The sequence below is a fragment of the Anomalospiza imberbis genome, chromosome 6 (assembly GCF_031753505.1).
Source record: "Anomalospiza imberbis isolate Cuckoo-Finch-1a 21T00152 chromosome 6, ASM3175350v1, whole genome shotgun sequence".
Taxonomy (NCBI): Eukaryota; Metazoa; Chordata; class Aves; order Passeriformes; family Viduidae; genus Anomalospiza; species Anomalospiza imberbis.
In genome coordinates this window covers 10,474,367-10,487,918 of record NC_089686.1, presented here as the reverse complement: position 1 = coordinate 10,487,918, position 13,552 = coordinate 10,474,367, and the positions used below count along the sequence as shown (strand labels likewise).

Genomic DNA, 13,552 nt, shown 5'->3' with positions numbered 1-13,552 from the left:
GAGGTTTGTTGCCAGGATAATGAGCCTTTCATCTTTCTGGGTGACTCTTCCAGTGCAAGACCATTGTCAGGAGGAGTACTTTTATTTTTTTTTCTCACGAAGAATCAGAATCCTCCTTGCTATAGCTGAGTCCACTATTAGTCCTTCTTGGCAGTGCACCCAGGAAGCATCTGCCTCTCTGTTCTCCCTAACACGTGTGGCAGTGGAGGATAATGATGAGATTCCCTTTCTCCAGGCATCTCAGGCTTTTGTTGCATCTCACATACTTCAGGCCCTAAGCCATATCAGTGGTTTACTCCTAGACTCACTTCAGTTTCCCAGTGGTTTTTCTGTACTGGGAAGCCCTGAACTAGACATAGTACAAGAGAAGTGGCCTTGGAAGAGTGGTGTAAAGAGAATAACAACCACTTCCCTCAGCCTGCTGGCTACACACTCCAGATGCAGTCCTACACATAGGCAGCTTCCATTTCTACAATGACGCATCACTGACTTTTTCAACTAATTGTTTATCAGGATCCATAAATCCTTTTCTGTAAGGCTGCTGTCTAGATGATAATTCTCTAATTTTTACAGCTGTACATAGCAAGACATTGCATTTGTCATGCTGAATTTTGTCATGTTTCACAGTGTGAAGGAAGTATAATGCTGTATAGAAAAGGTAGAGGATGGAATGCAGTATCTGCTATTCCCACCCTCAAAACATGCCTGACACATTAAACACAATCTTTATGATGTTTAACACTACCCACAAGAACAGGAAGTATATACCTAGACAACCTACAGCTTTGGTTCTGTCAGGATAAACCAGGGCAACTTCTCCTGGTCTGAGCCACTTAAATGCATGCATACCTTTAACACAGATGAAAATTACTGCAAAGCCCTTTCCTAAGGGCAATAAAAGCTTCTTCACAAATAGCTTTTAATTTTCTTAATTAAAAATCTCCCACTTCCCTCCTTCAGAAAATGTCAGGGGTTTTATCTTCACAATTCACATCAGTCAACTTCAGGATGCACAAGGATTGATTATTTCTAGCCACAGATGTAAACCTGACTAGGTCATGCCTGCCAAGGTCAAGCCTGCCCAGCATAGCCCTGTTGGTACAGCACTACATCCAATCCAGTAAATCCTGCTGGCCCACAGTAGCAAACACGGCCTGATAACCAGAGTTCAGTTGCCTTAATAACCAGTAAATACTTCTAGGGGTAAGATAAAGTCTGTGGGTCTGATACAGCCTCCCGTTAGGCATCCCCGCACTATGTTGTCCCATGTTATCTGCAGTACCAGGCCAGAAGAACCACAGTTTAAAAACAGCTGTGTGTATATTGACATTATTCCCCACTTAAATATCAACTGCTCAGGAAACCAAAGGCTGAACTAACTGGTAATGGAAATCTTCAATTACATACCAAAGTAAGTTAACACAGTCAACTCCTCTATGCAGTGATATGATGCCACATGACTTAAGGCGTTTTACTTCAACTAGTTAAAGCTGGTCTGGAAGGAAAATGTGTGTGCTTCTTCCCTGTGACACAGCTGACCTGCAAGTTCTCAGTCTACTCTGACAGATGAAGTGCTGTGAGTTTAGGAAAAACAACAATAACCCAATAAAGACAGAAATATTAAATACCACAGGCTCCAGCCTTCACTCTACACTTACAACTCAACATCTATCAGTTACTCCACTATGATGTTTAGATCACTTTTATCCTCTTGTACATGTAAAACTTTTTTTCTCACAGCCTCCTCAAGGAAGTCCCATGGTTCTGAATCACAAAAATGTCATTTCCTTCAAGATGTGTAACTTGAGAGCATTCCAGGGCAACAATGCCACCCTAAAAGTAGCCACTGATAGGGAGAACAGAATGAGATTCCCTCCTTGGCTTAAAGAGCATACAAACTAAAAAGAAAGAAAATGTGGTCAGATATTTCATGCCTATTTAATGTTGACATACTTTAAGCAATCACAAAGTAGACACAGAAACCTAAATCCTTAATTTAAAAATGTCAATACCAACATCTTACTCAAGTACACCTAACTATAGGAAAAACACCTAATAGGAAAAATGTGCTTATTCTCCTTTGGATCCAGAGTGCAAAAACTAGAAGCCTGTGGAACTAAGCCTGCAGAGCTTGCACACTGGGTTGTCCATCTCTCAGGGCTCATAAGAGACAAACCACAGCCATGAAGTCATGATACACAGAAATGGGGGTGGAGGGAACAACAACACATGACAACCTAACTAATCCTATCAGAAAAAGAGCTAAATCTAAAGACTAAACACACATATTAAAAAGCAAACCTTTGGGAACACTTTCCAAAATTCTATAATAGGATCTTCATGCCTGAAGTCACCCTCCTGCTGTTTCTACTCTGCCTTAATTACAGTAAAATAAAAGGCACTCTGAACACTCCAGCTTTCTGTATGGATAATCCAAGTCACATGGGCAGCACTAAGGCTCACAGCACAGAGAAAAGCTCCATGAAGAAGCCAACTTTTGAGGATGTGCAAAATGAAGATCATAGAAGCCATGTTATAATAACATCAGCAATACTAAGGTGTGCAAGGCAATGGAGACAATCCCCATCCCCTCCCAAGGTACAAGTCAAATCTCTGTAAGTAGTGGGGAAACCAGAAACAGAGGAATTCCTGAAGAGTGGGAAAAAGATTCCAGATGTCCCATGAGTATTATCATGCATTTACTAGAAACCTTGTCCTTCCTCAGATGAGGACAGAGATTTCGAAGGCATACAGCTTAGTTCTTAGGCTAAGGGACCATTACTGGCAGGGAAAATCATAATATACAACCCCCCACACTTCTATAGTGGTTGCTGTACTTTGGGTAAAGTTGTATCTCCTGTAAAAAGAATGAATCCACATCCCATGAACTACAAAGTCCCAAATAAAAAGTACAATCTTGCCAGAATAGCTGTAACACTTCTTTAAGACTAACTTCCATATACCAACTCAAATGAGTTTAAAACAGGTATCATTTTACTTGTTACATTTTACCTTTCATAAATCTATTGATGACAATTAAAACAACATAACTCAGGTTTAAGCTGAATTAAAAGTCCAGACAGAATTTTGTATTGACTTTTCCAAAACCCTGAGCATGCACATCTCACTAAACTGGCATAAACACATTCCAAGCAGGACTTCACAAAGCAATTATCCATGTTTATTTTTATGTTGGAGAACAATTATAAATTAGGAAAAGAATTTGGGATATATTTGGAATTGGTGCTGCTTCTGATCTTTTCTTGGCATTTTGGGGAAAGGCACCTATACAAATTCACCCCTCAATGGCACTACACTTAAACAAATTAAGAACTATATCTCAGACTTCACTAATGCACATCTGATTAATAAATTCCACACAGTTTCAATGATTTAATACTTGATAAAGATATCCCCACCACTTTCTAAAGCTCAGACTCCTTTATAGATGTCTTAGGTTGGGTATCCAGAGGTACTAATCACATTTGAAGCTTTAGGCCATGGTTAAGTAATAACACATTTCAGTGTTAAGACCCTGATGACATGAATGATAGAAATTAAGATCTCAGGCACTTCAGGATGCCTAAGGCCTCAGCTGGAAATGATGGATGCACACACTTAATCTGAATGCACTCTAAGTATATCTCCAGACATGATTACTGAGGTCTATGCAAAATCAGGGCTTAAGACAACAGTGTGTAGTTTCCTACTGAAGAAAGCTACAGTCATTACAGTGAACAAGATCTTTATAAATGAAAGCCTGCATTCTGGCAATCTGCATTTGCTGATGAGAAAAATAGGCTGGAAGCTTTTAGTGTTATGAGACAGCTAAAAAATGAACAGATCGCATTGAACCACAGAGCAAATGTACATAAAAATTCTCAGACCTGGAGAATATTTTAAATTAAATCCCTTTAAAAAAATTAAAAATAAATAAAATAAAATGCAAAACCCCCTAGCACTTCAGTGGGATGTAACAGTGAGCATGATATAAGCCCTTTGGTAACATCAAGAATACACTGGGACTCTCAAGTGTACCTTATGAGACTTAGGAAACAAATGTCAACTCTATTTAAAGTATTACCAAAAGCAAAAATACATTAAAAAGCTTTAACAAGTCCTTTCTAGTTTTCTAAACAGTTTATTTGTGGTCCATTGTCCTGTGAATTTTTTTAGACTTTGGTAATGAAAAAGACAAGCCCATAAAATTTTTCATAATCCTAGGCACTGCATTCTGTTAATGGCACAGATAAATTTGCAACTGTTAAGTATTATAATTCTTCCTTTTTGTAATACCCCTCTTAAACCAGCTTGCATGAATTGCCTCAAATTACATGCAAGGGAAAAAAAGTAATTTTTTATAAATTTAAAGAATCTGTAGTTTAACATTCCCAACTAATCTCAACTACAGATCAACATTCCTAAAACATTAATATACAACCATAAAGGAGAAGTAACTTGCTAAAAAAACTAATGAAAAAAGTCTTTTCAATTCCAATTCACACAAGTTAAAATCATTTGTTCTAGTCGGTGTGGAAGAAACTGACTCATTCTCACACATTAATTGTTTGCAAAAATAGATTAGTTCAACTTAATTTGATAAAAAAGTTCATTGTACTAGATCTGTTGACTAAACTGACTTTCAAGCCATTTCCACTGACAATGCCTAATTCTGACGGTGCAAGTTTTAAGGATGTAAAATGAGTAATTTTTTTTTGCCAAATATTGTATCTTAATATTATCTGTGAAAAAATCAATATGAAAATAATTTAGATTTGCAAGTGAAACAAGACAGAAAAAGTTAGATTTATGGATGCTTATGAAATCCCACTTCTGCATTACAATCTTACACCTTATCATATACCATCAGTGAGAAACTACTAGCTGCACACATATTTTCCTGTACATAGACAAACTTATCAGTGGCTTATTTACCCCCTTCTGAGTTTTCATAGATAAACAAAATTTAAATGCAAAATATAGATCACAGTCTTCAATATACCACATAATTCCTCAAGCTCTAACTAAAGACTGGTGCTATTTATTAGCACCTTCATCCACAGGAATAAAGCAATACCAACTTCCTTCTATGGGACAAAAGACAATCTTCACCCAGGCCATCTGTCACTTTAACAGCACATGCCAATGGGCCTCTCATCATCCAGACCCTGTTACTTTGCCACTACTAAAACACGACTGTAACCTTCAGTCCCAATGCTTCACAGCATGAAGTTTTACAGAAAACGTCATTAAAAGATTCTGCCTCACTCTAAAAATAACAGATTAAAACAGATGTCCTGTAAAGACTCCAGCATCATACAGCAGCAGGATTTTAACCACACGCCCTCATGTCACTAGCCCTGACTACAATGCTGTCAAAGCTAACATGGCAGTTTGGGCTACTTCAAGATGAATTAGTCCTAACATACATCTTTGAAAAGAAACCACTTTCATCAAAGCAGAGAATGCAGGAAACTGGGATTCAGCAGCCAGGGTCTCACTATTCTGCCAGATGACCATCATGACCTCGTTATAGAAGGTGATCCAAGCTATGGTGTCCCATCTATGACCATAGAAAAGCTTTCAGGAGGAGGGAAGAGTTCTAGCTGCATCCACATTGCACAAAAACCCCCATGGTCACCACCACCACTCACCTTTTCCAGAACATCTGCAAGGCACTTGTAGCTGTACCGTCCCCCAGTGGGCCCTAGTGCACGCCCTCCTGCCACTAGCTCTGGTACAAGGGATCATAACAGGCTTTGGAGGATAGAGGATGATGTAGAGGAAACTCAGCCAAAATCTGAAATTCAGTTTTCTTGTTCATCAGCCGTCTTCATTATCCAACCACTGTCACTTCACACATGTGCCCAACAGGCTTATCACTCACTGCACAGCTTCTGCCTGCACAGAGAAGGACATTATACGAGCTGGCAGAGCCTGAGGCCCCTTCCTGGATTTTTATGTGTATTTCTGCAAGCAGGGGAAGGAGAGGAGTGCCAAAGGGAAGTAAGAGAGGAATTTAAGCCCTCAAGACAAGAGATATGACATGTTATCAAGCGACAGTTTTTCCTGGTGTAACCCCAAAAGACAGACAGATCCTCATAAGCAACCCTAAAAGTCCAAAGTCCATCAGCTCCGAGGTCATCTCAAAAATACTTGAGGATAGCTCTGCCTCCTAGGCTAGCAGTACACTTGGCACACGTTGTGCCCCTGCCCTTTCCTAGTACTTTTTTTAGTACAGCAGTACATGTGGCACAGGATTAGGTCAACCCTGCAGCTAGTTTAGAAGATGCTCTAGAGCAGGCTGGAAACACCCTTTCCTCAGGCTCACATGTACTTTCTGAAAACAACTGCTCTCAGGCTGAGAGAACAGGCTCTACACTGTTCTGACAGAAAGGCCACCCTGCAAGGTTATCCCCTCCCTAATTAGGTATTTTTTTATCTGAAAGGTTAAGGTGTCTCTTTAAGCAGAACTGAAAGGAGGAAAGACTAGGCCTCAGAATCAACGTGCAAAGCTCACAGAGCCCCTCCAAATGGCAAGATCCAAACTTGAAGCACCAGTCCTGACAGTGACCTAAAGTTGTGAATCACTGCACCAGCACAGCAGCCCTTCCTGGCCAATGTTTTGTGCATGATTTTTTCCATCTATGGTCCAGACTCGAGTGTAACAAATATATACCCAAAAGCGGCAATTCAGGGCTAGGCTAGAGGTTGTTTTGAGCACTCTTTGTGTACATTTTTTCTCTCCTCTAGTCCAGACTGGGAATATATTGATGTTACTACAACAGCATCCACTGTTTATTATGCCAGACTGTCTTCAAGAGCTCAGCAGCAGGTGCCAAGCTGGCCTACTTGTGCTAATCATCTGCATCTTCTTCATGCTCCCCACAGCTTCAGCATCCTTAGAGTTCCTCTCAGGAAAAAAGAAAAACACAGACAAAAAACTCCACCACCACCACCCAAAAGCAGAATGCCACTCTAACTGGGTAGCAGACCTTGCACAAACTGAGAGCACATAAGGTAAGTCAGCATTCAAACAGACAGTTCATAACAAATGAGGAGAAACAGTCCACAGAATTATTTTGTGAGCCTGTGTCAAACAAAAACAACAAACATAGATCAGCCTCAATTACTCTGACATGGGTTTTGAGGTGTTACCACAGAGAGAACCAGCCAGTATTGAGTCTGGGAGAGAGACAACACTAACTGAAGTGTATGGGGACATGTGCCACCTTGCCCTCTGTGGCAGGCCAGCAGTATGAAACAGGGTCAGAGGAAACAAAGGCTGAAGCAAGAGAGGCTGTGCAGCACCAGGATCAGTTTGAAGACAAATAAGGCCCATTCCTGAGACTCTCCTCTGAACATGTTTGACTCTACTGGCTGCAAACTGTGACGAGTAGCTGTCCAAAAATGGAGCAGCCGGTTGCGCCAGTCCCTGGTGACTGGAAAGAAGGGGCAGCGAGCACCAGCCACAGCCTGCTAAGATAACTCCTGAAAAACAAGGTGATGTCAAACCAGCACAGATGTGATGCCAGCCAGCAAGGTGCCCTGTGAGCAGCCACTCTAGCACAGGGTTATGCAAGACTTGGATGCCTCAGTATGAGAGAACAAGAGGCTCCATGGGGAGGAACATGCTGTACCTGAAAGCTAAAGGACAGGTGGTGCAGACACCTGAGCTGTGACTGTGCTGATCCAGCACTCTTGTACTTCTCTCTTTGTCAGGGTAAACAAGGGACAGCATTTTCTGCAGGAAAAGTCTCTTGGGACATCTCTCTGCAGTGCATGGACAATACCACACTGCAGCACCCATGGTCCATCAGGTAAGTCCAAAGTCCATGCAGCCTCCTCGGTGCCTGCTGATAGCTTCAGGTAGTCTCACTTTCAGAGAGGAATGAGCAAAGCCAACTAGAATAAACAGGACTCTTCACTATTTCTCACTCTAGGAGCAGCAGATGCAGCAACAGTTTAAAAGACACTAAGCACAGATTTGGGAAATTCTTTCTGAACATGTAGACATGGGTCTGTTAAGTAACAGACTTGGATTCAATTCCCACTAAAAATATTGAGCATTATTTCAATATCTATTATATAAACAATATAACAGTGACAACCAACTGGGTGCGAGCTTATTCAACAGAGGTTATAAATAAAAATAACTAGAAGAAAAGGACTTTGGACTCCTCACTTGCAGTTCAGCTAGCTCTTCTCCAATAACACTTGGCATAAAGATATGTGTATCATACATTCAGTATAGGGAAAGAACAGTCTGTTTGAAAGCTCCATTCACCATGGGAAAGCTATAATTGACAAGGTTAAAATGGCAGATTCTTACAAGATTTGTAAAGCAATGGAAGCCACAAGCTGCCTCAAGGCAAAGGACCACACCCTGCGCTCTTCTATAGTTAGCAAATAGGAAGAAGATTTAAGCCTATGGCAGGACTACCAGGAAGCAGCAGAGGAATTAATAGGACAGAAGCAATGGGATGCACCATTTGGAGTTTATCAGCCTCCACAGGTAAGGCGCAAGGCTTCCACAGATGTTGAATAGAGAGGAGGTAGCTAAGTCTCACAAGATGAACATGGAACTTAATTTCCTGGACTCCTCATTTCTCCAGCATCCACAGGCTACAGAGTATGAGCAGCACCATGGTCTGTCAGAAAGCAGAGATGTCCATATCCAGCAACTACACCACACAACTCAGAATCAACCTCCTCTTCACCCCACAGCCAGAAAAAAACCCTGCCTCAACTACCACACCTGAACTCTATTTTCTCTAGCCAGTTAAGAAGGCAAGCAAGTCCATTAGCCACACTGAATCATTTCAAGGGAATTTTACACGTGTGATACCTCACACCCAGTTTTAAAATCACAATTTTAAAAAAATGTTTGTTATACAGCTCATCTTAATTCAAAATTAATACCTATGCAGCTTATTTCCATTGGCAGTGGTAAGTGTCCATTTTGTCAAAAGGAAATTCCTTCTGTCTCCAGTTGATAAAGAAACACTGATCTTCAAAGTATATCCCAAATATTTAACTACACTCTGATGCTTCTACAGACACATAACAGCTCAGAAAAACTTGTGTACATTAATCCAGAATATCTTCTAACAGCAAATCAGTCTGTAATTAAGACACATCATGACATAAGGAAGATTAGCATGTTTGGCATGATATTTTCCTTATTAGCTGGAGGCAGAAACAAGTTCCTTGTCAGTGGAAACACACTGTGAGGGCATTAGGACACAGATAAAAGGTGTCTCGTTGCTCGCACTTAGTTGTTTTTAACAGCTTGAAGGAAAGGAAGGGAACACACAGTATCAACTGTAATTGGTTTTAAGGGTACCCCTTGTTGATGGAACACAAATATACAGTCCAGACTTAGGTCCACCCCCTTACCATCAAGAGCCTGGATTATAAACTTTTATCCCTACTCTGCAGCACCAGATGGTAGCTCACATACATTTCAATTATTTATTGAATAGGCACTTTGTTATACCAGAGTAATCCCACACTGCAGTAAAACCTACACACTGTTTTTATTGTGAGCTATACTTTTCATCAAGTCAGTAACCTTTTCACATTCAGTGAACACAATAAAAAGAATTAAAAGAAGCGATTTCATAAACAATTGGATAATCGGCCTCTCCATCACACAAAAAATGACAACACTGGGATCAGTCAGTAAGACACAACCACCAGCAGCGCTATAGAAAAAGCATATCATTCTCTGGCCTGCCCCAAATCCTCCCAACTTCAGTTTGCAAAGTATGCTGCAGTCTGATCTATCACTCTTAACAATTTGCTGGTGTTCACTCCTTCAAGCCATCAGCTTGAAAACAAAAAACTCTGAATGCTCTTTGCAGAAGACATACAAAGCTCCCATGACAAAACAAATAATCAATGTTCCCCAGGCTGCAGCCTTGCGGGGCAGATGTGATAAAGTGGTTAATTATTCAGTTGGCAATCGCATTACTGACGTCAATAGAAGAGTCCAGGAAGTGAATCCTCTTAGTTTGTTAGTGTATGACAAAGAGTGGTGGTCCCCACAGAAATTAAGGAGAACCAGCTGTCCCTTCATGTTAGTGCTCCCATCTCGAGTGCTAAAGACACACATTTGCATTTGCTGAAGTAAATCTGCCCCTCCCTCTCCCTTAGGAAATCCTTTGTTTTGTTGGTTGGGGTTTTTTTGTTGTTTTTTGATTTTTTTAAAGAGTGCTCTTTCAAAGCCTAATTAACTGTACATGCATGGAACAGCTGATAAACGGGGCAACGTTCTCGTGAGCAATGATCACTCTTCCCTCCCCTCCAATTCTTATTCCATGGAGAAGTCACCTTCGTCATACATTATTATTCATAACTTACTCAGCTGAATGAACCAGTCAGCCACGACGGCCGTTTTAACATAAATTCATTTAGACATGCAGTAGGGAAGGATCTCTGCTCTCCACATACCTCTAGTCAATAGCCTTAACTAACCAACATTGGATGGAAAACTTTTATCCTAAGTGCCATCAAAAGTATCCACATCATCTGTAGTCAGCATGCTCCGGACTACTGGAGGTCTCTCGTTATCAGCCTGCTGAACAGTAGGGAACCATTAAACAAAGCTCTTAGAAAGGCTGCCTAGAAATACTCTGTCCTTGGGGGGCATGCCCAAATTAAAAAAGACAGCATGATGAACGGGAACTGTTGTGTCTTGGAGCCACACACACACACACACACACACACGCCCTCTCTAAGGCAAGGAGCCGGCACCAGAGCAACATTTCAAAGCCTGAGCCTGGTGCTCTGCCCTCCTCCCCTCCCCCAGGTAGGAAACCCTCCGAGGAGCACTGGATTAGCCTGACGTTTCGGGCTAAGCCGAGCAGGGTTTCAGGCCAAGGACACTCCGCTGCTGCTCCTGCTGCCGGCTGCCAAGCGGTTCGCCGGGGACCGAGGGAGGAGACCTGGAGGGTCAAGGCCCGGCTAGCGGCGGGGGTGTTCCCCAGGGAGGCGCCGCATCCAGGGGCGGCGTCTCCGGCCGCTGCCGGGAGCGGCGGTGGGAGCGCGGCGCGGGGCCGAGCCGCCCCCGGCCGGCCCGCCGCCTCTCACCGGGCACCGCGCGCAGCCCCGCCACCCGGCCCCGCGGCCGCCGCCCGGGCTCACCCCACTCGAGGAAGTCGGACACGTATCGGTCGCGGCGGAGCGGCGAGTCGCGGCTGCACTCGGCGTAGACGCCGACCAGGAGGTCGAGCAGGGTCTCCACGCTCAGCACGCTGTCGTTCCGCTGCGGCCCGTCCAGCACCAGCTGCTCCAGCCGCTTCAGCCGCACCTTGGCCGACATGGTGCCGCTCGGGCGGCGGGCGCGGGGCACGGACGGGACGGGGCGAAGCGAAGGCCCCGGGGCTCAGCCGCGCTCAGCCGCCCCGCGCCGCCTCCCGCGGCCGAGCGGCTCCTTCCACGGGCTCCGCGTCGGGCACGGACGGTCCATGGGCCGGACCCGGCCACCCCCCGCCCCGCTCCGCTGCGGCCTCGCCCCGGCGGCGGGGAAGGGCCGATCCCGCTGCCGATCCCGCTCCTCCTCCCCGGGCCCGGCGCGTCCCTCGCAGCGCCCCCGGCCACGCCCACCGCGCGGCGCCCGCGCGCTCCGACGTGGGCAGGGCCGCGCGAAGCCGCGCAGGAAGGTTGGGCCGGGCGGCGCCCCGTAGCGGCAGATTCGCCGCGGAGGGCGAGGGGCGGTGTGGGCTGCGCGTCCGCGTCGGCACTTTCGTGTCTCTGTGTGTGTCTGTCTGTCTGTGCCTCTGTGTGTGTGTATGTGTTATCCCCAGTCAGGAGGTTCTTTGGGGTAAGATCCATGTGTGCTTTCAAGCACGACAAAGGAGCCCTAGTCAGTGGGACAGGCAGCATCCCTCACTCACTCCTGCTGGCACTGAGGAGCTTCAAGCACGTAGCACATGGCGATGTTGGTGTCTGTCTCCGTGCACAGGATCCCAGGCTCTTGGAATGGGTCCGGAACCACAAAGGGGCGTCTTGTCCAACTTCCCTGCTTGAGCAGGGTCGCCCCAGAGCACATGGCACGGGATGGCATCCAGATGGCTCTTGGATGTCTCCAGTGAGGGAGACTCCACACCCTCTCCAGGCAACCTGTTCCAGTGCACGGTCACTGCACAGTGAAGTTCTTCCTCAAATTCAGGTGGAACTTCCTCTGCATCAGCTTCTGCCCATTGCCTCTTGTTCTATCACTCGGCACCACCAAGAAGAGCCTGGCTTCCTCCTCTTGCCACTCTCAGATACTTTAGACATTGATGGGGTCCCCTTTCACTTGTGTTTTCTTGAGGCTGAACAGGACCTGCTCCCTCAGCCTTTCCTCATAAGAGAGATGCCCCAGTCCCTCAGTCATCCTTCCTGTCTTCCACTGGCCCTGCTCCAGGGGCTCCATTGCTAACTTGGGCAAAATACTCAAGGTCCAAGTATCCTACTGCTGAACTATCTTAAGTATAACACTAAAGATCACACATACAGGGCAGAAAGATTCCTGCCTAGATGAAGACCCTTTCTCTGAGCACATGTAGAAGTTAGCTGGGGTTATGTAACTTGTATGGAAATAACTAACCGATCCTAGTAGAGGGGCTGAGCTTGGGCAGTTGCTAACTCTGAATTTCTGTTTATGAATAATGGTGCAGACACTCTGGTGGCTTGTGCTTGATTTGTGCAATACCACTGAGCACCCAGACTTGCACAACCCTGAAATAAATAATCAATGTCTCTCTTGAGTGTGCAACTCTTGGCTTGTTGCACACCAGATGATTCCCATTTCATGGACAACATGTGTGTCCAGTGTGTGTGCCCTGGCCTGTGCCATCCTGACAGGGCTCCAGGGCAAAGTCCCCTCCCCACTGGTCAGGCAGGAGCCCTGGGGACCGGGCAGCCTGCCTGAGCCACGCAGCTCCTGCCTGAGCCACCAGCCCCACACCTGGCCATGCCAGGCCATGGGTTCCCATGAAGGATGTGGTGACCAGATGCTGTGGCCATTGGGAGAATCTCTGACAACACCTGGAGTGGGACCTTCTCTTTCCCAGCCTTGGTCATGATTCCCTGCTCTGTGATTTGCCTCAATGGGGCTGGCAGGGTAGGCATGGCTTTGCAGCAGGACATGGTGTCTGGAAGCTGTGGCTTTTTATGCCTTTTAGAACCTCCCTGGTGACAGGACTAGCAGGAGCTAGCCTGGGCAAAAAGAGTCCTGCATGTTCACAGCTGCTGTCCTTGATCCCTTGAAGGGGAAGGGAGCTGGGTGTAAGGCACTCAAACCTTTCCTCAGCACTGCTTTTTTTCCCATCACAGCTTATTCTGAGAACTGTTCTCTCTGGAAGCTGCAGCACCTCAAGGCAAGATGCTGAGTAGCTTGGGATGGGAGTTTACTTCTGCAGGAATGCAGCCGGTCAGGTCCTGATGCAAAGCTGAACTGGCAAGGATGCTGTTTCCTTGCCTGTCTCCCCCGGCAGGTAGTTGAAGTGCTGTGCGTTCAAAACCATCGCACCGGAAAGGAGGCAGCGGAGCGCTGGTTCTGTCT

At 45.2% G+C, this 13,552-nt stretch overlaps 1 protein-coding gene across 13 annotated transcripts in view; it reads right to left on the bottom strand.

The window, feature by feature from the left end:
• CDC42BPB (CDC42 binding protein kinase beta) overlaps nt 1–11,598 on the bottom strand; it is a 90,725-nt gene extending 79,127 nt beyond the window's left edge. For 6 of the 13 annotated variants that reach the window (XM_068192346.1, XM_068192350.1, XM_068192348.1 and 3 more), the window contains exon 1: nt 11,149–11,597. In XM_068192346.1, the coding sequence (XP_068048447.1) occupies nt 11,149–11,326 (178 nt within the window). In that variant the 5' untranslated portion in view covers nt 11,327–11,597. Of the gene's footprint in view, nt 1–11,148 lie in introns of all 13 variants that reach the window. The other 7 variants (XM_068192349.1, XM_068192353.1, XM_068192356.1 and 4 more) reach the window with 2 other exon arrangements.
• Nucleotides 11,599–13,552: the final 1,954 nt, after the last annotated feature.